The sequence below is a fragment of the Armigeres subalbatus genome, chromosome 2, assembly GCF_024139115.2.
Source record: "Armigeres subalbatus isolate Guangzhou_Male chromosome 2, GZ_Asu_2, whole genome shotgun sequence".
NCBI lineage: Eukaryota > Metazoa > Arthropoda > Insecta > Diptera > Culicidae > Armigeres > Armigeres subalbatus.
In genome coordinates, this window is record NC_085140.1 from 133,246,824 (window position 1) to 133,271,140 (window position 24,317).

At 41.7% G+C, this 24,317-nt stretch overlaps 1 protein-coding gene across 1 annotated transcript in view; it reads left to right on the top strand.

Moving 5' to 3' along the window:
• The window catches only part of LOC134210863 (formin-binding protein 1-like), a 190,081-nt gene that overhangs the window by 138,641 nt on the left and 27,123 nt on the right, over positions 1–24,317 (top strand). Inside the window, 1 exon segment of the mRNA XM_062687238.1 lies at positions 8,715–8,830. Within this exon segment, the coding sequence (XP_062543222.1) occupies positions 8,715–8,830 (116 nt within the window).

The following is a 24,317-nucleotide window of genomic DNA, read 5'->3' on the forward strand; positions in this document are numbered from 1 at the left end:
TACGCCAGCTATCAGCCTACGCACTTGACTATGCACCGCCGATCTGTTGGACATCATTCGTGATAAAGATTTTAACGCCAATGAAGCCCGCTGACATGCATAATCGACGTGACTCGTAAAATTGAGCTTATCATCGATCATCACGCCCAGATGCTTGAGAGACCTCACGGAGTTAACTGTGCAGGTCCCTACTCTTATCCTCGCCTGTTGCAGCCCATGACGGTTATGCACTACCACGACTTCTGTCTTGTGATGTGCAAGGGACAACCGCCTCGAGTTGAGCCATTCCTCCACTCTGCCAATCGCGTATGAAGCCTTCAGTTCGACTTCGTCGAGAGTGTCACCTGCTACTTCTAGCATTACGTCATCCGAGAAGCCTTCTAGCTTCACCAGGGCCGGAAGACTTAGGCGTAAGACTCCGTCGTACATAACATTCCACAGAACCGGTCCGAGGAGCGAAGCATGGGGGAAACCCGCGGACACTACGATCGACTTTTGACCGGCATCAGTGTCGTATAACAGCACCCTATTCTGAAAATAGCTTTTCAGTATCCTGCACAGGTAATCCGGAACTCTCAATCGGTGCAGGGAGTCAGCAATTGCTGCCCAGCTAGCATTGTTGAACGCGTTTTTTACATCGAGTGTAATCAACGCGCAGTACCTAATACCTCTTCTGTTTCGACCTCTCGCTATCTTGGCCGTATCCGTTACCGCTCGAATTGCTTCGATGGTAGAACGGCCCTTACGGAAGCCATACTGGTTGCTAGATAAGCCACCAGCACACTCTGTATAGGCCGACAATCTATTCAGAATGACCTTCTCTAGCAGCTTTCCAGCTGTGTCGAGTAGGCAAATTGGTCTGTATGCCGAAGGATCCCCCGGCTGTTTGCCAGGCTTCGGTAATAGCACCAATTTCTGCCGTTTCCATCGATCTGGGAAGTTTCCTTCGTCCATGCATCTCTGGAGGCAGCTCCTGAACATATCTGGATTGGCAAGAATGGCGTGTTTAAGGGCCAGGTTTGGAATACCATCCGGGCCTGGCGCCTTTTTGAGCTTAAGTTTTCTTGCGGCTACGATAAGCTCTTCGTTAGTCACTAGCGGTACCACGTCAACTGACTCGTACGGTGTAGCGGGCCAGTTCGATGATTCATGCCTCGGAAACAACCCATCGACTATTTTGGCCAACATCCCCGGAGATTTCTCAGGTGGCGTGGTATTGGTTATAGCCATCACCGTCCTGTATGCATCATGGATTGTCGTTTGCCATCCTACACAGCCGCTCGAAGCAGGCTCTCTTACTACATTTGATCTCGTAGTTCAGAGCTCTGCTCGCTGTCTGGAACACCCTGCGTCTCTCGACCTTTTCAGCGTCTGTTCTGGCACGTCGCAGCCTTCTCTTTGCTCTAAGGCAGGTTCTACGAAGGTCTGCAATTGTGTCAGTCCACCAGTACACAGGTTGCCGATTTCCGGGGGGTTTGGTCCTCCTAGGCATCGTCACATCGCATGCACGGGTTAGTACATCGATTAACTCGTCGCCACTTAATCCCGTTGTTCGCGTCTCCCATCGTAGTGATTCTTCCATGAGTTCTGGGTTGAACTGCGAGGTGCGCCATCCTAAATCGGCTTTACCGATCCGCCTTGTGGTTGCTACGGGGGTATACCGGATCACAAAACGGATTTCCTGATGATCGCTGGAGGTTTGCCCCTCATGAACTTCCCATTCTGGCTCCACCGTCCATCCCGCGCTGCAGAAGGTCACATCGATGCATGAATCACCGCTCGGTCCCCTGAACGTTGGCACTTGGCCTTCATTCAGCAGGACTACGTTTAGTACCGCTAGCGACTCTAGCAGGGTATGACCTCTGGCGTTTGTGGACCGGGATCCCCAGTCCACTGCCCACGCATTGAAGTCGCCTGCTACAACTAACGGTTTTAAGCCAGTTAGTCTTGATGCAAGAATATCTACTACCCAGTAAACTGCACTATACTCCACCTGGGAGGACAGTAGCAGCTACAAAAGTAAACACCGTTTACCTTTGCTATAACGAAACCCTCATCGTCAGGGTGATGATATTATCTCCTGGATGGGATATCGCCCGCAAGTCCAGATGGCCACCATCTGGGACTTATCCGCAATCCAACTACCGTTACCGGCAGGGGATGCGGTAAGGATCGGACAGCAAGGCTACATCAGCTTTACACTCAGTAACCGACTGTTGTAGCAGCAATTGAGCCGCCTCGCAGTGGTTCAGGTTAAGCTGTGTTACCTGCGTGTCTGGGTCCTTCTAGAGGCCGGACAAGCCTGGACACCGGTGAGGTGTCTGTTGTCTGTACCAGGGGACAGATCAGACACCTTGGTGCAGCCTGACAGGTGCGAGCTTGGTGGCCTTCAGCTCCACACCTACGGCATAGCTTACTGCGATCAGGTCCTTTACAGTCATAAGACTTATGACCGTTGCCAAGACACCTGAAACAGGTCTGAAGTGGTTGGCTTATACTTAGCGGACATACCGACCAACCCACTTTCAGTTTAGCCTTATCCATTACCTTTTTGGCCTCAGCCTGAGGTACTTGGAATGAGGCAACCTGCATTCCCGCGAAGCTTTGCGTAACCGACCCGTAGATTCCTGGATCTCGACATTGCACTGATCTCTCAGTGCGTCGACCAGGTCTCGAGCCTCGGTTACTTCATCCAGGCCCTTGCACTGGATGTTCGAAACTGGACATAGGGCTCTTACTTGAACCCCATCGCCCAGGACTTCCTCTGTCCACCATTTGTACTCAGAACTCTTCTGAGCAGCATCCCGCTTCAAGACGCGGATCATCTCGCCTCTCCGCGTCCTTCGGATGCAGTTGACATCCTCTCCTAGGCCAGCGAGTTTGTCATTAACTCTCATGGCCTTCAAGACTTCGGCGTAGCTCTTGTCGTCAGTACTGACGATAATCGCCTCACCTCTATCTTTACGCTTACCACTGACATTGGAAGGTTCACCCGTCGTCTTCTGGGCTCTACTCCTTCTTAACAGTGGCGCGTATCGCTCCGCCTGCCGCTTTCTCTGCGGTCTGCTGTCGTTGTCGTCTCGCCTTCTTGGGGTTCACGACTTCCCTCCAGGGTAAGTCTTCCTCCCGGCGAGCTTCAGTGGTCCTCACTGGTGGAGGCACTGGGTTCAACGGCTTGGGATGACCATCCTTCTGCTCGACCTTCTTCCTTTTCGCTGACTTCGGGGCTGCGGAATTCTCGACAGCTGTTTTCAGGTTCGCCTCCTGCGTAACCTTACTCAGCTTCGGGGTCGCTCCCGTTACAGCCATCCTTTTGCGGAGTTCCTCGACCTGGCTCTCCGCCAGTCGTTTGCCCTCGGACAAGAGACGAATTTTCAATTCCGCCTCCTCTTTATCCTTATCCGCCTGCTTCCGCTCCTTGACGAGTTTGCGGAGCTCTTTCTCTGCACTCTTACTGGCCTCTAGTAGGGACCTCCACTCCGTTTTGGCCTCAACTACTAGGGCACAGAGTGCCTGTACAGCAAGTTTCAAGTCCTTGCTGTAGTTAACCCGGTTGTCTAGGAAGGACATAATCACGTCGGATACTTCCGTGACTACTTCCATCGTGTGACCACCGCGTTCTTCGTGGTTCGCCATCACAGATTTGATGACGCGGGTCAGGGTAGGGCCGTCCATCTTTACTTCAACCGGCACCTCCTCAGACCCTCCACGGGCTTCACCATCGCCTTCCCCGGCGATCTTTGGGGAGACCTTTTCCAGGCCGCTGCGTCTGGTGAAAGGGTTCTCCTTACCACCATTCGCTTCACCTCCTTCCTTCGTCGTTTTTATTTTAATGGGATTACTCATGTCTGATGGGTCCTCCTTGCGGCTGCTATCAAACCCTGCTGGTGTAGTCACCTTCACGATCCCATGGTTATCTATATATACCTTGCGGCATGCAGGGGAGGCCATGCGAGGGTTGACACTTTCGTGTTCAGAGCCAGATCAGCGCTAGTCAGGGAAAAGCATCTGAGTTTACTCCCACTCAGCTGCCAGCTGAGCGACAGAATTGTACCGCGTGCTGCAAGGCCAGCCACGGGTTTAGGGGACGGAAGACAGCCTGGCCATTAGCCCATTCGCCGTTTCAGGTCGGTGTCACCCGGCCTTACTAAGAGAATAGAATAACCAGACTACCAGCCCTCGCGTTCACAATATATCTCAATATCCAAAACAAGACCAATAACATGCAACCAGTATACCATAATCAGGATCTTACTGGAATCAATCCTGATGTGCCAATGGCACTCCCCTGGGCTTGTGCTTTTGAAGCGGCACACAGTCGCTTTGATAGAGTCTGCTTACGGGCACTTGTGGTTTTGGGAGGATTTTAACAGAGCCCACTGCTAAATCCCACCACGCCCTAGGCAGTTCTCCCTGACTCGCAGACAGCTGGGGAGGGGTCGTCAAGCCCTTGGACATGGTCCATGCTGTCCCTACTGTCCCTGCTGCCCCCGATCTAAGTGTAGAGGATAGGGTGTGTGCTGGAGTGCATATGGCCAATGTAAAAGATTTTCCATCCATTTGGACGACTGCTCGCTTTAGCCGTGACCTGGGCCCAGGTCAGATTCCTGTCGACTTCCTTTATTTCTTTGTTGAGGCTACGTCGCAAGTGCTGCCGCATTCAAGCCCAGCGCTTACTTGCAGATTTCGTCTCCGTTCTTTCGTAATGTATGACCGACCCACCTCCATTTACGCTCTAGAATTTCTGTTTTGGTTTTTGGTGGCATCGTCGATGGAGCACAGCATTAGAGATCCAAGTGTGAAGCCATCAGGCTCAAATTATCAAACGTGGACTCGCAGTTTTTGCGTGATCTCTGCTGATACACACCAAGTCTCACTGGTGTTATATATTGAGTGGAATATTCAAAATTTGGTGCGTTGACTAATCTGATTGGATCTACATATGTTTCGTAAACTCGCAAAAGCAGCCCTAGCCTTCTTGATCCGTGCTCCTATGTTGATCTCGGTTTCGCGATCCGACGTTAACTGGCTGCCAAGGCTACTGTAAAGTTGGAGGGGTTGTTCGTGTTGACATCCAACGATGTGGACTTATTGACGTTGATAGTTAGACCCGCCGTAGAGGAGCGTTCGGTTAGGTCGTTCAGCTTACTCTGCACATCAGAGCGCCGTTGAGCGAGGAGTGGAACGTCATCAGCCAATTCGAAGTCGTTTAGGTGCTCCATGGTTATAGGCTGCCATAACAGCCCGCGGTTTGGTTCACGGTCAATCGCATCTACAAGAATCTCGTCGATTACAATGAGGAACAGTAACGGTGATAGAATACATCCTTGCCTCACACCAGCAACGACCCGGATATGGTCGGACAAGACCCCATTGTGCAGCACTCTACACGAAAAGGCTTCGTACTGTGCCTCGATGAGGCCGATGATTTTCTCAGGAACCCCCCTGCCTCTCAGGGCGCCCCACATATTCTCGTGATTGAGACGGTCGAAAGCTTTTTCGTAGTCAATGAATACCAAGTGAAGGGACTCTTGGAATTCGTTGACCTGCTCCAGAATGATACGGAGCGTGACAATATGGTCCACATAGGATCTTCCGGTACGGAATCCGGCCTGCTGCCGCCGGAGAGTCGCATCGATCTTCTTCTGAATCCGGGCTAGGATAATTTTGCATAGAACTTTGAGAACGGTACACAGCAACATAATGCCTCGCCAGTTATCGCATACAGTCAGGTCACCCTTTTTGGGCACCTTCACTAAGATACCATGCTTCCAGTCGACCGGGAAAGTTGCGGTGTCCCAGATATTACGAAATAAACGATGCAGTAGTTGAGCAGATGTCATGGGGCCAGCTTTGAGCATCTCGGCTGATATGCGATCGACCCCTGGGGCTTTATTCGATTCCATGCTTTGGATGGCTGTTTGAATCTCTGGCAGTGATGGAGCTTCGGTATTGACGCGTGTTATACGTCGGATCCTAGGCAGATCATGCCGAGGTGGTGATGGCCTGGCTGGCACTTGAAAAAGTTGTTCGAAGTGCTCGAACCAGCGTTTCAGCTGGTCACTTGGGTCGGTCAATAACTGATCATTCGCATCTTTTACAGGCATCGTTGCATTCATCTTCGTCCCGCTTAAGCGTCGCTAGATATCGTAGAGGAGGTGAATGTCCACGGTTGCGGCGGCTCTCTCTCCTTCGTCGGCTAATACGATGATATATTTATGCCCTGAGAAGTCGAGAAAATTTCCAACCCGAGAATTTCCTAGACCAGGCCGGAAATCAAACCCAGCCATCTTCAACATTGTCTTGCTTTATAGCCGCGCATCTTACCGTATGGCTGAGGAAGGCCACAGCGTCACAACGTTACAATATCCAACGATTGTCGGCGGAGGAGTGTCGGGTGAGTACCACCAGTAGCTCTACGAACGTATCAGTGCAAGCAACGCTACCGACAACATTAACGATCTATGGGAGTCGATTCATGGATGATGTGCCGAAGCGACCCATCACCGGTTGTTTGGATGTGGAGTGTCAAAGATTGATAGATGAGAAAAACGTTACCAAAAGCCGGATGGCGGTGTCGGTTACCCGCTTCAATAGGAAGCAAGAACAACCGAAAAACTAACCCATCGCAGGGAGAAACAAAAATATGAAAAACAAGCGATTACTGAGACACGGAAAAATGGAGCAGAACGATATGCGGAGGTTTTATGCGACTGTCAAAAATGTGCGGAGAAAGACAGCACCATCTTCCATCATGTGCAACGACCAAGAAAGGAACCGAAGCGGTGAAAAACAATAAGGCTACGTGAAAGGACCAGCTCCCCACTGAGCTTCTCAAACATGGGCAGCTTTGCGAACTTCTGCTTCGTATTATGTCGAAAATATGTAAAAAAAAAAAGATAAATTGCTTTCTATATAGCTGGTTGGACGGCCTTATTTGCTCCCTTTTTGAAAAAGAACACAGCCTGGAGTGCGCCAATTACCGGAGAATAACCATCCTTAATTCGGCGTATGTTCCGAATAAAGGAGGGTTATTCCCCCTGAATGTATAAATGCTGCTGCTGCTTTCCAGCTGCTACAGTCGCGTAGTTTGCGAACGAATACGCTCTCTATACTACCCTGATTATTTAGAAGGCTTTATACGGCCATGAAATATGAACGTGGATGAAGACTGATCAGAGAGCTTTCGAAGGATTTGAGCTGCTCGGAACTCGGCGGTAAACAGGAATAATTTACACCAGATGTATTGGACACTTGACACTGGGGTTGATAAACGGGCCAGCTCATTCCTCCTAGGAAACGACAGCAGACAACAGCTCGACAGTTAGCAAATTAATCGGTTAACTCTAGCCTTGAGAAAGGCTGTTTGCGGACAGCTCCGCGGCAAGAAGGAAAGCCACAGTTTTAACTTATTTACTACTGTATTGACCAAAACAAAGTTACAAACTACATGAATGAATGAATGAAATAGGAAAAGCACACTTCTTTAATGGTGGAAATACTGCATCGGATGCAGATATCTCGCTTACTGACGATTAGAGGCGTTGCTTCGGTAAAAGTATGCGTGGATGTGTTTGTCGATCGGTGACATAAGCAAACCAAACAAACGATAGTATGCGTGTAAGAGATAGAGTGATAGATACTGAATCTGTTTGCATGTGCAGAAACTGCGAAAAGACGCAAAAATGTATAAAGGGATGAATATTGTGAAACACATACAACACGGCAGACTACAGTGGATTGGACATGTTGTTCGTATGTCGGAAGAGCGTCAAACGAAGATAATATAGAGTAGAGAATCCGAAATACTATCACTTGAAAGAAAAATACAGAATGTTTGTGCCGAGTGATTATCAGCTACAGCCCGCTGTTGGCAAACCGAGTTTGCTATCCTATTCTTGTCTTTCTGATTCAGAGGCATCATCATAGGCAGGGAGGGGCAGAGAAAAATAGAAATCAAATGAATCTAACTCAGCAAGTGCTGTTGATAAAGGGCTGGAGCTGACCGTAAACATCGTGGTAGGCCGCATATACGATGACTTGTTGCAGTTGAAAAGAACCTGAGTCCCCTAAACGTTTAGGGCGACTGGCAGCGATTGGCCCAGAATTGAATCCAGTGGAGAAGCATACTCCATTCGGCGTAAGATCATCGTGGAGGATGAAGTTTCTTCCCCTAACAACAATTCGCAAACTATCCCGCATCATAAAACTTGAATTTTACATTTCTCTTAAACCGCGTAGAACTTATTATTTTGCGGCTTTGGCTGTGATATATCAGAAAAGAAGAAAGAGGATCAAGTCTCCTTAATCTGCCCTACATTTTATTAAAGCATGAAAAAGACATCATCATCGCTAGGTAGTAATAATAAAGATTTTTGTACAAAAAATAATCAATTTGCAATCGATTCTATATTTTATACCATTGGAAAAAAATTTTGTGTACATGTTGGAGAAATGAATCCACAAAACGGACTTGATTTTTTCCTCATTACCTGGCTGTTATAAGACACTAATCTTGCGTAAAGTATTTTTATTGTGTTTTATTTATTTATCATACATGAATCGTCTTCAGCTTCTTGTTATTTTACCCATCATGCTATCAGACCAATCTTCTTAATCAAAAGCACACCTTTCGCACACGAGCGAATTATTTCGAGTCACAAAAACACTAATCTTTTTCGTCTCGTCGATTTTTTTCTTTCGCCTTATTTCAGGATCAGTACGAGAACCTGGCGACACATACACAGAAAGGGATTGATTTTTTAGAACGATATGGTAATTTTATTCGTGATCGCAGTGCCATCGAAGTCGAATACGCCGGAAAGCTAAGGTGAGTTGTGTTTGGGGTCTCTCGGAATGACTTTGTAATCGAGTGTATAAATCTTTCTGATGCTGTTGTGCTGTGGTCTAAGAGCAGGATGATTTATGCGATGGGACCCGGTTAATTATAATTCCCGATGACGACGGCCGCGTGTGCGACGAAACACGTTTTACGGATGCATATTTGTAGTTTTGTTTGGGTTTGGCAAGGTTGTTATTATAAGATCTTTAGAGGAATGATTTATATTTGCTGGTGTGTTTCTGCTTTTAAAACAGGTAGCTAGCAGGTGACAATGACTTGAAATTCGAGACTTTTTTGTTAGTTTGTTAAACAATGTGAAACCAACAAAAAAAAGTGATATCCTCTTCCTCCTTGCCGTGGAGGGTTACACCATATTAAACTCACGAAGTTGCCATGTATGAATAACATCGACTATGCATCGTGCAATCTGAAATCTTTGAATTATCAGGAACGATTTTTTTAAATTTTTACTCATGAAACCATTTTTTTAGAATTCCATGAGTTGTGTTGATACGAATTGATTAGTCATGTTTTAAAGACCATTTTTTTCCGCGGGTTAAGTCTTAACTAACTAAGCTACCAGGAAGCTCAAGCGAGATGCCACAAAATATGTCATTTGGCTTTTCTAACATAAGCATCGTTTGTTACTTTTATATATGGTCTAGTGCTCAAAAAAAACCCATCAGGCCGAGCATCAGAGATCAAAATCATAATCGCTGCATTTTGGGCACTTGAACTCATTTTTATGATAAGAAAATTATTTTGAGCTTTTTAGTGGAATGTTTTCACCTGTCATAAGACAAGTTTATACAATCCCATTGAATTCCACCAGTTAATTGTATCTTGACAGATACGTATTTCGACCTCAACAGTAAGGCCGTCTTCAGTGTCTCGTACTTGACTCGACTCGGCTCATTTTTATGACCGACGTATTATTCGTTTCGTTAAGATCAGCACTATTTAACACTTTTTCCGAACCATATCTTACCATGGGGACTGAACCTTTTCTCATTAATTTCCGATCTACAGATAATACCTTTATAACAAAAGATAAAACAGACCTGAAAAAAAAACAAAAATGGTGTAGCGGAAAATGCTTTCACTTCCCAAAACATAATCATTAACTCAGAGAATAATCTAAAAATAGATAGTAAAATCTTTTAGTATCTTATGTATTTATCTCATACTTCTTTACATATTTTCAACATCTTAAGGAATCTACATAATCATTTACCACATAGAGTCGCTTTCAAATACCTTATCCAGCTCGGGTTGCATCAACCACGTTATAACCTCTCATGTTTCAGTCTCATATGCGTTGTGCGATGATAGTCCCACAGTGTCAGCCCCATTGCTCTTTTGGCAGCCCCACGGTAGGTTCGGTGCATTAAACATTCAAGGCTAATTGCAGTCGGCAGCACTTCGTTTTCACTCCTACGAAATACCGGTGCTCAAACTCTCCAATCTAGTTGGAGATATTTATAATTACATCGTGAGCAGGCACAAACGAAACGGACCCGGCTTAATATGAAGCTCTACAGCAGCCGTGAACCATATGTTTCAAATTGAAGTGCAAAACGCTCCACCACCACGTAGGGCGTATCAAGTTTATTAACACAAAACGCACATATATCCTAGGCAAAAGGCGCAAAATGTATATTTAGAATCAACTCGAACTTGGCAGTGCGCTTGTTATTGATGGTAGGTCTAACGCATCTGCCGTCTCTGGTACCACTGGAAAAAGATATATTGATTATATTGCATTGGTAAATATGCTGCCTTAGTTGATAAGAACTTGGTATGTAAAAGGATTTCGCGCCAATTATTCGGTTGCATTCCTTGCGACGATGTGTCCATAATTATCCAAGATCAGGTAGGGATTTCTACTTCTTCTCAGTTATTGGAACTATTGGAACATTCCCTTAGTTCAGTTCAAATAACTGAGCTGTGGCTCTTATTACCTCCACATGGTTTTCCGGCGTAACCAAATAGGCTGATACGTGCAAAGCTTGATACGAAATCTTATTTTCGTATTTGTAATGAACTGTTAACCTTTTCGACATAAACTATTTAATTGCTAGTTTCCTATAACCAGCCACCAAGGGGCCATCCACAAAGTACGTCACGCTTGTAGGGGGAGGGGGGGTTCCGAACAGCGTGACGACTCATACAAAAAATTTAGAGTTTTAATACAAATAGTATGACGAAGGGGGGAGGGGGGGTTGAAAATAGCCACATTTTGCGTGACGTACTTTATGGATCTTCCCCAAGAGCTCATGTACTCTTAATGAGTAGTAGTGTAACATCCAAAATGTAATAAGCATCATAGGAAGTTGAATCAGGATATAACATCCAAAGTGAAATAGGCGTAATAAAGCATTAGTTCCAATACGATGGTAGTACTGGTAAGATTGTCAATGTACTGTCAATTGTGGTAACTTGCAACTTTTTAGCAATCCGATACATGTTGCAAGGTTATTTGTTTATTATTTTTTAACCTGGCTCAACGCTATCAAATGTTAGTATCTGTTTTGACGTACAGCTCCAATTTGCTGTACAGCTCATATTTTTAGTCCGTTTCGTTGACAAACATTTCTTAATAGATTTTTGCTTAAAATTGAAGTTTGACAAACATGTTTTGTTTTGTCCTACTCAGATGATATTTACTCAACGCGCATAACTCTCATTCCTCAAAATATCAACGAACAAAACTGCATAGTACCTACCATAGTGATTCATTTATGTTTTGGACATTTATCGCAATATGTGACGATTTGATATTTTAATCCAAAAAGTGTGAAGGGAGGAAGGGAGGGCTGAAATGGTTAGGTTCCAATTATTATCTCATAGTTTCTAATCCAGCGGTTCTCAGCCTGGGGTCAATGTACCCTTGGGGGTACCTTCGCTGGCCCTACGGGTACCTCGGACAGGAATGCGTAATAGAAACTTTTTGATGAAGTTTTGATTCTAAACATTGGCGTAAATAAGGGGGGGGGGTTTGGAGGGGGTTAGCCCTCCCTTGAAAAAAATTAGCCCCCCTAGGATTTGAAAAGTTAGTTAGTAGTAATATCAGTTTTCAACATGTAACATTAATGAATTACCGAAAAAGTTTGAAGACAAAAGAGTTATCCCCCTATTCACCCTATTCATACAAGCACAGGAAGCACGAATAGTCATCAAATCGTCATCATTTTCATCATTAAATGCTTAGCTTGTTTTTCTACAACAAATATAATTTTGATAAAATATCACCGGCGCGTGCTTACTTGCAATCTGCATGCTGATACATTTACAGTTACATCAAACAACTGAGAACCGAAATACGCCGCTCCGAAATTACGAGGTGACAATGCTAGAAAGAGACAAAAGATACGAAAAATAACACGGTGTGTAGTGCCTTCCCGACACACCTTAATGATATGAGTGGAATAAAAATTAGCTGGTTTCTCATTTCTGAGAAAGATTCCCATAAGCATCCGGAAAGGATTCTCATTACACAGAACCCGAGAGAAACTCCCATTGGAATTCTCATTGGAATCTCTTAAGTTTTCATAAGACGAGTTAATACAAGTTATGCCAAGTGAAGACATTCCACTAAAAAGCTCAAAATATTTTTTCTTATCTCTAAAGTATTCCTTTCAGAATCATCGAAGTATTCCAATCGGAATCCAGAAGAATTCACACTGGATTCTTTTCAGTATCGCTGAAGGATACCTTTGGGAATCCATGAAGGATTTGCTCTAGAATCTTTCGTTGATTTGGTCCGGAATCTTTCCAGAATCGTTCGAAGATTAGTTTAGGAATTCCTTGACGATTTGTTTCAGAATCCTGCGACGATTTAGCTTCTTAACCTTTGAAGATTTAATTGGAGTCTCCAACCTCGGAGTTTTGCCTCGGATCCCTCAATGATCTGCCTTTGGATCTCTACACCCAAAAACAAATCTGGCAATCATTGTATAAAATCTTTGCATATACAATTCTGTAAGCTTTTTATACAAATATTGTATTAAAATAATACAAATCTGTATTATTTCAATACAAAATTGTATAAAAATCTTCCGAAATTGTATATGCCAAATTAATATACAGATTTCTGTAAGGCTCTTCTGCAGAACTGTATTAAAATCTGCCATCCGCTGGTTGGGTTTAGACGATAAGAAATCCTTCTGACGATTTGCTTCGGAATCATTCGATGATTCGTTTCGGAATACTTTGTTTGCTTCAGAATTTCTCAAAGATTTAGTTCAACGATTTTTTTGATCCGATTTGCTTCGACATCCTTTGATGATTTGCTCCGTAATCCCTCAGCGATTTGCTTCAACAACCTTGGCGGATACTCTTCGGGATCGCTGAAGTATTCTTTTCGGAATCCCTGAAGTATTAATTCGGAGTCGCTCGACAATTTGCTTCGAAATCCCTCGACGGATTGCTTCGGAATCTTCCGAGGATATGCGTCTTCATCCTGGAGGATTTCCGACGGAATCGCTGGAATATTCCCGTCTGAATTCCTGGAGGATGAAGGATCTCTAGAAGATTTGTCGCTTTTTACGTTGTTCCAGCGCTCGCACTTTCGCATCTACGCTAGACGTCCCGGTGCGGGTAGTCGAGTTGTTTTAGTCGGATTTGTCCAATTGTTTGCTGGGACGAACCGTCTTTTTGGCGTCCTTCTGCTTTTGGTACTCCTAAGCCTTCTCCTTACAGGCTTTGTTTTGGCAGTACCACATCTTCGGTAGTTTTTCTTCCGGTAGTCTCACGCAGCGTGTGGAACCACGCGGAACATCCATTACAACCGAGTATTGTTGATAGACCACATGCCCCAGACGGAGTTCCTCTGGGGTTTATCAATGGTTTCGGAATCGGAAGCCATTTTGTGGACGGACTCACCCATCGACATCTCGGGAGAACTTGGAATTCCTGGAATATTCCCGTCGAAATCCCTGGTGGGTTCCCTTCATCACTCGCTTCATGATCCCAGGAGGCTCCCTTCGGTATGATTGGAGAATTGGTTGAACCGTATTTGTCACATTACCACTGATAATTTGATGAGGTGTTAAAATGTACGGGAATTTTTGAAAAGAGGCTCAATTTCGAGAAAATAGATAAAGGGACTATATAGTCCCCCATCGGAGGTAGTTACGCCAATGAAAACTTTGTACTGTACATAATATGCATGACGATTAGTTAATCAAATACTTTTGAATCCTACTTATCCCAACCAGCACAATTTATGAAGGGCTGTGGGATAAACGATCAAAATGACAAAACGTCGAATTTATTTTTTTTAAATCTTTGATCCTCCTGATCGAGACAAAATGTTAATTCATATGTTAAGAATATATTTCTGAACTAAAATCAAGAATCTGAAGACGAAAGTCTCCATGTGAGAGCCCTGGAGGCATTTTTCTGGAAAGCTCAGTAACTTCATTGCAAATGACTAGGAATCCTCCTTTCAAGAGGCTTATCAAGATGCTTGGAGAGCTCCTATCAAGAACATCGGGAACCTCCTTTTAAGAGGCTTGGAAGCATTCTTTCAGAAAGCTCGGAAGCCTACTTTTAAAACGCTCGGAAGCCTTCTTTCAAGAGTTTCAGAATTCGTCTTTCAAGAGGCTTCTCAACATAAGCGTCCTCTCAACATCTCAGAAGCCTCTTTGTAAGAGGCTCGGAAGGCTCTAAAAATCCTCAGTCTTATAATAAGCTTGATGTATAAACGTAATTTGAATTGGAAAGTTTAAAAAGTTCTAAATGGTATCTCTAAAGAAAATTTTTGAGAACCGCTGTTCTAATCAATCAAATCACAAGATCGGTTATCCTTCCGGGACTCGCATAAGCCTGGATCACTCACGCAGTCCCACCACTCTTGTGTGTTTTTTCGAAGGTGTTATATGTACTTTTTGCAACGGTGTAATTCTCGGAAGGTGAGGTAAGATGCATGGCGCATTTTACATATCCCATTAGAGTTCCAGGTTACGATGCTCGTGGAGGACCAACGCGCACTCGGAGTTTTCGAAAGGAAAGTGCTGCGTACCATCTATGGTGGGGTGCAGATGGCGGACGGTACGTGAAGGAGGCGAATGAACCACGAGTTGCATCAGCTGTTGGGAGAACCATCCATCGTTCACACCGCGAAAATCGGACGACTGCGGTGGGCCGGGCACGTAGCCAGAATGTCGGACAATAACCCGGTGAAAATGGTTCTCTACAACGATCCGACGGGCACACGAAGGCGAGATACGCAGCGGGCAAGGTGGATCGATCAGGTGGAAGATGACTTGCGGACCCTCCGTAGACTGCGTGGCTGGCGACGTAGCCATTGACCGAGCCGAATGGAAGACTCTTATATACCGCACAGGCCACTTCGGCCTTAGTCTGAATAAATAATAATAAATAGTGTTCCAGGTTACGATGGTATTTTTATTAGCTTGCTCTGCCTCATTTATCAACAAACTTTGAATTTGAAAATATTGCAACACATCCCATTTGGCGGTACCATGTTTGACAGGCGTGTCAGTGTCCTGGTTTTAGTTCTCGCACGTAAACTGTCAAGTGTTTATTTTAGAAACCAAAATAGATATACAAGATTTAGAATATCGTAAAGTTTTGAATGAAATATTCCATTCATCTATTTCAAAATAGATACAACAAGTATGTGTTCTGCGTAATAAGCGCATGAACCAATATTCGTGGTCAACGATAAATAAACAAATTATGTGCGAAATTCCGAAACTCCCACCTCTCCCCCTCTGTTCAGCAGTTTTGACCAACAATTGAATACGCGTTTTGTAGCTGTATGCCCACTTCTGGTTTGTTTTTTCTCGACTGATTAGTTTCAAACAGTATGAGTCATTAAGATTCAATCCATGTCATTGATCAAGTAGGCAGGAAGGTTAAATATTTCTTATGGCTTTTTTAGCCTATTCAGACTTTAAGCTTTAACAGTATCTTCATCTAAAACGTGCAGCAATGACGGATTTAAATTAAACAGCCATTATTAGTTCTTATTTCAGATGTATAGTGGTGATTGGATAATTATTACCATAATGTATTCTTAACAAACGTTAATACGGTTATATTATTGAAGATAGTTTGTTAAAAACATTGATATTTTGACATTTTTCGCGAAGGAAAGTAAATTCGAATTTCAGATGATTTCAATTTTACTGAAATATGCAAACAATCGCAATTTAAAAAGTTCTTCTTCTTCTTCTTCTTCTTATTGGCATTACATCCCCACTGGGAAAGAGCCGCCTCGCAGCTTTGTGTTCATTAAGCCCTTCTACAGTTATTAACTGAGAGGTTTCTAAGCCAAGTTACCATTTTTGCATTCGTACACAGATAGAAATAGTTGTTGAAATTTCATAATGAAAGTGATGCACATAAAGGGAATGCCAAAAAGTGTAATTTCAAATGATATTTTTCGCTTGAATTTATGCAATTTGTATTGCATTATGTCACTATTTATTCGATTAAGTGGTACAATGCCATACAAATTGCATACATTTAGGGCGAAATCGTTGGAAAAAAGATTCATGTATGCTCAGAATAGTATAATTTTCCGAGTCTGTATTTTTACACGCTGATTAGTTTTCATTATTTTTTCTGTGTATATCATGAAGCTAATACAATGATACTTTTATGCCCAGGGAAGTCGAGACAATTTCCAAACCGAAAATTGTGTAGACCAGCGCCAGGAATCGATCCCCAGCCACCCTCATCATGGCCTTGTTTTGTAGCCGCGCGTCTTACCGCACGGCTAAGAAGGGCCCACAATTAAGTTCGCAACAAAAATTTTATTACGTATTTGATTTGTATATAAAGGAACAATGGCAATACAGCTAGCCTTATTGTTGTTTTTTTTTTCAGCGAAAATAAACTTTCCTTATGGGCGCAAATAGTTTAGCTCTTTTTTTTAGCACTTACTTTACTTTATTTTCTCGCAACAGGTCGCATTCGATGAGGAATGCTGACCAATTGTTTCCTATTGAGAATTGGCCGGATCAAACTATGAGCTCAAAAGTTGTGGCCAAAATACTATTTTTTACAAATAGCGAATAAAATTGCTTATTTTTTGGCACTCATCCTTTACCATAATGCTCGCAATAAGTAGGATTTAGTGAGGAATCCTGTCTCATAGATCGGACCCTGAGTTCAAAAGTTATGGACAAAATACTATTTCTATGGGCAACATTACCGCTAGGTAAATTTAGCATTAACCGATTTGTCAGCAAGTTACAACAAGTTACATTCGACGATGGGTTCATTTAAATGAATAGATAGATTTTTGTATTCCAGAGTTATGAGTAAAACCCTGTAAAAAAACAAATTACTCTAACTTCGAAGAAATCGAAGAAAAACTGGTAACAATTATTAATGAAAGTGGAAAATGTTCCCAATCCCCCTATCAAAGCCACTTTTGACCTACTGTTACACACTTTTTATGCATTTCCTAATGAACAAAAATGGTCGCATCATGGCTTGTTTTTTTTTCTCTCTTCAATCATTGTTTATTTATTTAGCATCTTCAGTCCAGTCACGCGTAACACACAAACAAATTTACGAGTACTTTTGTTTTCATCCTCATTTGCTTGGTATTTGTACAAATAAAAACTACACGAATAATATAAAACAGTGCGACAATCTCCCATCGTCATCAGTATCGTAATTGTTGGTGTAGTCGTCGCCGTTGGAGTATTATGAAATTAGCACAGGCGGGACAGCAGTAGCCAGTCTGCATATTGCTGGCTGTGTGCTATGCATAGTAAATTGCGATTATGTCAGACCCATTGTAGGTTTTGCTTAAATTGGAGTAAGATTGTTTATAGTGCGTCTGTTTTGCCTTTCTCATCCAATGGAGTCAAAGACTGTAGTTCTCAAAAAACCTTGATTGATCCACCTAGCATTGTTGCTACCTTTCTCGTGCATTAGATTTATAGGACTAATTCGAGTTAGATTTTTTTTAGCGTTTTTTGGGTATAAAAATAGTATTTTGGCCAAAACTTCTGAGCCCATATTTCAATTATCAATAGCAAACAATGGGACAGGATTCCCCGTCAAATGGAACCTGGAACCGCTGCATTGAACTGACATGTAATATATAGGGCACTGCACGGAAACATCTCTTTCTCTTTCGTTCTTCATAAATTTTGACGTTTACTGGCCTTGTTGTTTTCTAAATTCTTTGCAGCGAGAAAGAGACAAAGCAGTCCGTGCAGTGCCCTATAGGGTATCTGTTCCTATATCAATAACAATAAGGCACATAAAGTACATTAATTTCTCACCAAATTATCAAGAACCGTGAGAATAATTATGCTCAAGTCACATAATATTTAATTGAGAACAATTTGGTGACTTCAAAAATGTTATTTATATCACATTTATGAAGTATTTAACTGAAAAACATCACCGCTATGTACCCATTTCAATAACATTCAAAAACAGTTAATCCTATGCCTGTACCTATTTCAATAATACTATTTCCAACATAAACTACACACACTATTACTCGTGTGTATACGTAACGATATGATTGCAGTGATGCCGAATTCTTCGATGTTTTGTATTTATGTTGCAACAACTGAAATATTATTGAAAATATAATTGCAACATTAAAGTTTTTATAGCAGTTTTCCATCTTATCAATTCAATTCTATGTTTGTCATAATTTATCTTTTCGATATAACTTATTTTACAAACATGAGAGTTGAATTTCACAGTGAAAGTTCATTCAAGCATTTTTGAAATAAAAATCTAGGCCGGCAACCCTTCAAAGTACTGCAGCCATGTAAACAGTTTGGAATACGGACAAGGATAATTTAGACGTTGTTCGAAATAAACCTATATCAAACTATAGGAAATCGCGTTGGTTTTTCAAATTTAATTATCTTTATAGTGAAAATGTGATGTGCTTTATGTGTTGTGAAGAGAATTTTGAAAGGATACATTTATGTAAGCTTGAAATTGAGTGGAAAACAACGGCGTGAAAACAAATGAATCTGCTAGTAGCAATCGAGCAGTGCATGAAACCAACAGCTCAGAGGTAGGAAAATGAAAATTATTGTGTTTTACAATTTTGTTTTTAATAATTTGAGTCTTGTGAACTTAAACATTACTCAAACGGAATTTCAAATAATATTCCAAACATTGAAGAATGTGGTCCATGCATTTTTGTGTACGTTCGATGTGAGATATTGTAATTAAATTGATTTTCAATTTGGTTCATTGCCGGTTGGGATTAATATACGGGCTGTTATTAATATGGGAGCATTTACCCTAGTTTGCATCCTCCTACTACTGCATTCCAGCTCCTTCGTGCATTTTTATTTATTCATCACCCGAGTAGTGCATCTACACGCCGTGTAACTTAGGAAGTGCCTACCCGTTGACTGTTTTACGTACTACCGAGCCCGCCCAGTCAACATTTTGGTACCTATAACTCTTGATATAGGTTATTATATAAGAACCAACTTAATCGTATATAATGAACAGATTGGCTATATACATTATTACCAAAGTGGAGGCGATATAGGTACATACGAGTATTATTTTACGATTATTCCCGACATCAAAAGAACATTATTACGATTAAACTTTAAAATATAGAAAATAAAAAATCTTACCAGCACCAAGTCTCGAGCATGCGATCTTCAGATTTGCAGGCGGGTACTCTACCACTGCACTATACTGCACATCTTGAAGTAAGATGGATTTTTGACCAACATAAACTACAGAATTTATATCTTTACAACTACCTGACACGTCTACAAGCTATTTGGACTGAAGTGGTTTCGATTGTATTACGATTCACTTAGACATTCATTCGCACTGATATAGATATAGGATATAGGAATACGAATCATTACGAGTTTTTATTTACACAATTACGATTGATTTTCACTGCGGTAAAAATTATCGTATACGATGCTTTCAATACAACATTTTTCGACAATAATCTGACAAAGTTCGATATGGAATACGATTTAGATTTCTGATGGACGCAAATGCGACTTTATTTGCTGTTTGTTATACGATATGTGGTTTACTGGGCGGTACTGCATGGGTGTGCAACCCGTAATAGAAAAGAACTCACAGGTTATTGCTCCATTTTGCGCCATTGCCCTCAAACTATGAGGGTACCATATTTTCTTGTAGCAGTTCCCAGTCAACATTTATATACGTATAGCCAATGATATAAGTAATAATATACAAGCAAACTAATTCGTATATAATGCACAAAATCGCTATATACCTACTAAAGTGGAGGCCATATACATACTGAAAAACGACTTTCCCGAGTTTTCTAAGGCATTAATACGATACGGTGAAAATAATTAAAAAATAAATGTAAACAACACTGTCTCGTACATTCGACCACTGGTTCTGAAGGCAGATGCTTTACCCATGTACTACTCAGCAACTCTTGAAAAGCAGTAGAGTTTTGACAATCATAATCATACAGTATACGATACATACTACATTGATACGATTTAAGTACCTTGTTGCTTTACGTATAAATGTAGCTTGAATCGTATATGGAAACAGATTTTGATTATTCCGATAATTATCATACATATTAACGATAATGCAGCATTGCAAATGACTCTGCATGCATGTAAACAATAATGAAATGTCAACACCAGTAGTGATTTATATCCCTTTGATTACTCTCGAGCAGTTTCATTCGGATGTTTTTAGTTGTTTTAGTTATTGTCGGGGAGTGATAATAGCATAGAAGTGAAAGTTAGAATTCAAAAATACCGGATAGAGTGGAGTAGGTAAGTGCAAATGAAATTAATTTCTTTGAAATGTGCAGTGCAGTGGTCTTTGATAAACGCTCTGAAGTAACAAAATATATAGGTACATCGCGTATGAATATACGATTAACATGACAACACGCGTATGTATAAGCGATTTTTGTGATTCAATCCGATTACACTGATATTTTTTATACTGATTTATGACATTTTTGAAAACAGTCGCATATATTCCATTCCTAGGTTTTATTTACGACAGTAATCATATTTTGACTATATTTATAAGTAGTCATATACGAGTGTGATATAAAATAGCAGTATATGCGATAAAATTTCTCCTTTCATATACGATCTGTGGTTGACTGGGTTGCCGTCGTATTTGCTAATTGGTCGGAGCTTATGACCGTCGCCGCCAGTTGTTATGTGGAATGAAGCTGCTGCCGGGCGCACGCAATCGGTTCAAAATGCGACAACTCGCGACAAGTATGGTTGAGTTGCAAAAGAAATTATAAGCAGCCGTACATTGGCTGTAGTAAGAATCGCTCCTGTTATAACTTTTTTCTGTTAACCCACGCATTAACGCGTGGGGTGGCTGGGTTGGGTCCGTATACTGTTGAAAAATACATAATGAAGGTGCTACCATATCACTATGAAATCATATTGAGGTGAATAGTCAACTAGGAACAAACTCTACAAAATGCTGCAACTGTGAGTCACAGTCTGTGACTGACCTAGCCTAGCGTGTGTTGCCAGCACGAGCTTCACCTAATGAATTTATAGTAGTGACTGGTATTGTATCAACCGATGCAATCCGCGTATCATAGACCCCTCTCGGTCAGATCGAAAGATGGCTTTAAAAGGTGCTTTCGGGGTGAATCACTGCGTCTATTTAATTAAACTTTTGTAGTATACTCTATACAAAAAGTATACAAAAAGTGAAAATTTTGATATTTCGACAGCCCAAATGGAAAAAAAATACCAGAGTCGTTTATACTAATCAAAATCTAGTTATTCTAGGCATTACAGCACACACCGCATTCCTTAAATTTAAACTCAGTGCACAGGTAAATTGAGGTTAGGGAAACGCCACTGGTCAAACAGAGTATGCGTTGGATTGAACATGATATCAAAACAACTGTCATGAAGCCCAAAAAATTGAATAGCGTGTTTATACGAGTATACCCAACATGATGTGAGGATTAATCATCAGCACCCTGTCGGTGTCATCTAACTCGAAATGTATAGAATTGGTCCCCGATATTTATGTAGTAACTCAAGCCACTGAGAAATATTCATCAAATTTATCAAATTCTAAAGAATGTCATGCAGTGTCGTGTGATGTTTCATGTCCTAAACCATTTTGCTCGTAAAGATTGGTTTTATCGGCGGCTAACTGTTCCACAACCCAAACACCATGGGGCCAGTGTTCTTCGAGCGACGAACGATCGTTCTGGTAAGCTGATACAAGCAGGTTTTCATCGAAGTTTACCAGAGCTCGCTGTTAAAAAAAAACCCTTCACATCCTAGGCAAGTTCCACAAATCGCAATGACTAAAGGAAGGGTTGTAGAGCCTCTTAGAAATGTCATAAATATAAATGAATAAGTTGTTTGAGAAACTGCATATCCATTTTACACAATTCCGAGAAAACAAAAAAAAAACTGTTTTTGAACAAATTGGCACCGAATCTTTTGATTTCTTCGATACAGGTCAATAATGTTTGGCACAACTCAGCATCCGGGGGTACTTCCAGTTCGAAAACTGCAAGCAGTTCTCCATAATTATTTTTCAAAGTGCGTGTACATATGCAGCAAACAATCGAAAAATTCTTCATACATTTCCGAACAAAATTTTTTTTTCGTATTTTTTGCCTGTATACGTATTTTTGGACGAGGATTCAGAATATATAAAAATCTTATTTTGACCAAAAATGTCACATATAAAGTTTCTCAAACAAACGGTTCAAATACAAACAAAACATTACAAATTTAGCATTAGCCGCCTTTGATCAAAAACCTGGAAATAGTCATTGGAGGCGCTTTGAATTCACCAGGATTCCCAATAACGTGGCTTAGAAACCTCGCGGTTGATAACTGTGGAAGTGCTGAATGAACGCTAAGCAGTCAATTTCCCAGTGGGGGATGTAATGCCAATAAGAAGAAAAAAAAACATGAATTTGACCCAGTTTCCCAAACTAGATGAAGTTTCCCGTGAAACACTGTGACATCGCAGCTTAGTGTTCATTTAAGACTTCGATAGTTATCGACTGCGAGATTTTTACACCAAGTTACTATTGTTGCTAGCATGATGATACTTTTAGGCCCAGGGAAGTAACGAAAATTTCTAGCCCGAGAACTTCCTAGACCGGGTCGGGAATCGAACCCAGGGATCTCTTCAGCATGGTTCTTGCTTTGTATCCGGGCATATCACCGCACGGCTTATGAAGGCCCAAGGAACATCTCTACTTAAAAGTAATGCAAGAATTCGGACCTATAAATGGCTGAAATCATACTATTTGGAATAATAATGCAAATGAAGAAATACAAATAAATAAATATGTTGATATAATAATAATTGATTTTGAAAAGCGTTTGTCAATCCTCCCCAAAAAAACTCAATCATGCCCAGCTTACCACAAAAAAAGCAAGATAGTAAAGCCTATAGGATAAGATGCAGTAAATTTAGCTTTCTGAATGATTCACAGGCTTTTTACAAAATGAGCAAAAATGCGAGTGTTACAAATATGCGATCATGGTCAGTGTAGTTAAGTCCCTGGATTTCAGTGCTCATTTTTCTAAAAAATCAACCATCAGGTGGCTTGCGTACATGTCAGACAGTGGAAAAAGTAATCAATTTCATATTATGTATTAATGATTAAAGTTGTTCGCATTATGTGTCCGACATTTTAATTGATTAAGATGTTCAATATGACTAATTTCATTGGAATTTATTGTGACGAAGAAGATGCGCTGTTTTCACCTGTCTCATGTATTTGTCCATGCATGAAACAGCAACCCAATTGACAATGAATCATCGCGAAACACACACTTCGTTTACATGTGTGACGCACGTTTGAACTTGAATTCAAGTTCACACTGACGGCTGAATAGTCAAACGAGGGTGGCATAATAATCACAGTGGATATCCAAATCAGGCATAACTGTAGAGTAAAGTATAGAACGCCGTTGTCGACAACATGTTGATAGGCTGGCTGTTGCTGAATAGTATCTTCGCGCCGCAGCTGCAGTTCTTGCTTGTCATTGTCATGCGGTGCGATTGCTTCCTCAGTGTGTCAGTCAGCCTCAGAAGGAAGTTCCGTTTGATCAAGCTGTTGGTATTACAAGAATGCGGCAGGTTTCACGCTTCAAAACATTAGTTCCAATCGGTATGGTCGTGTATAAATACTATCGTTGACATCATCATCATTATTGTGAATTATATTATCATTGGGTCTGTGGTGGATCTCGCTCACCTTAGGCTACATTAATGATTTACAATTTTTGTTTTCTTTATTTGTATGATCAAGATGTCGGCGGAACTGTCGAGAAGCGTCTTTATGATGAGCTTGACGAATTTATCCGCTTGGTTAGACACGACCAACAACAATTTTCAATATTATAGGCATATTCACCGGAAAGATCCAAACGTAGATATTAAATTTAACAAACATAAAGTAAACAACTGTCGAAGACACATCAGAGCGTACATTTTGATCACAGTAATTACCGTT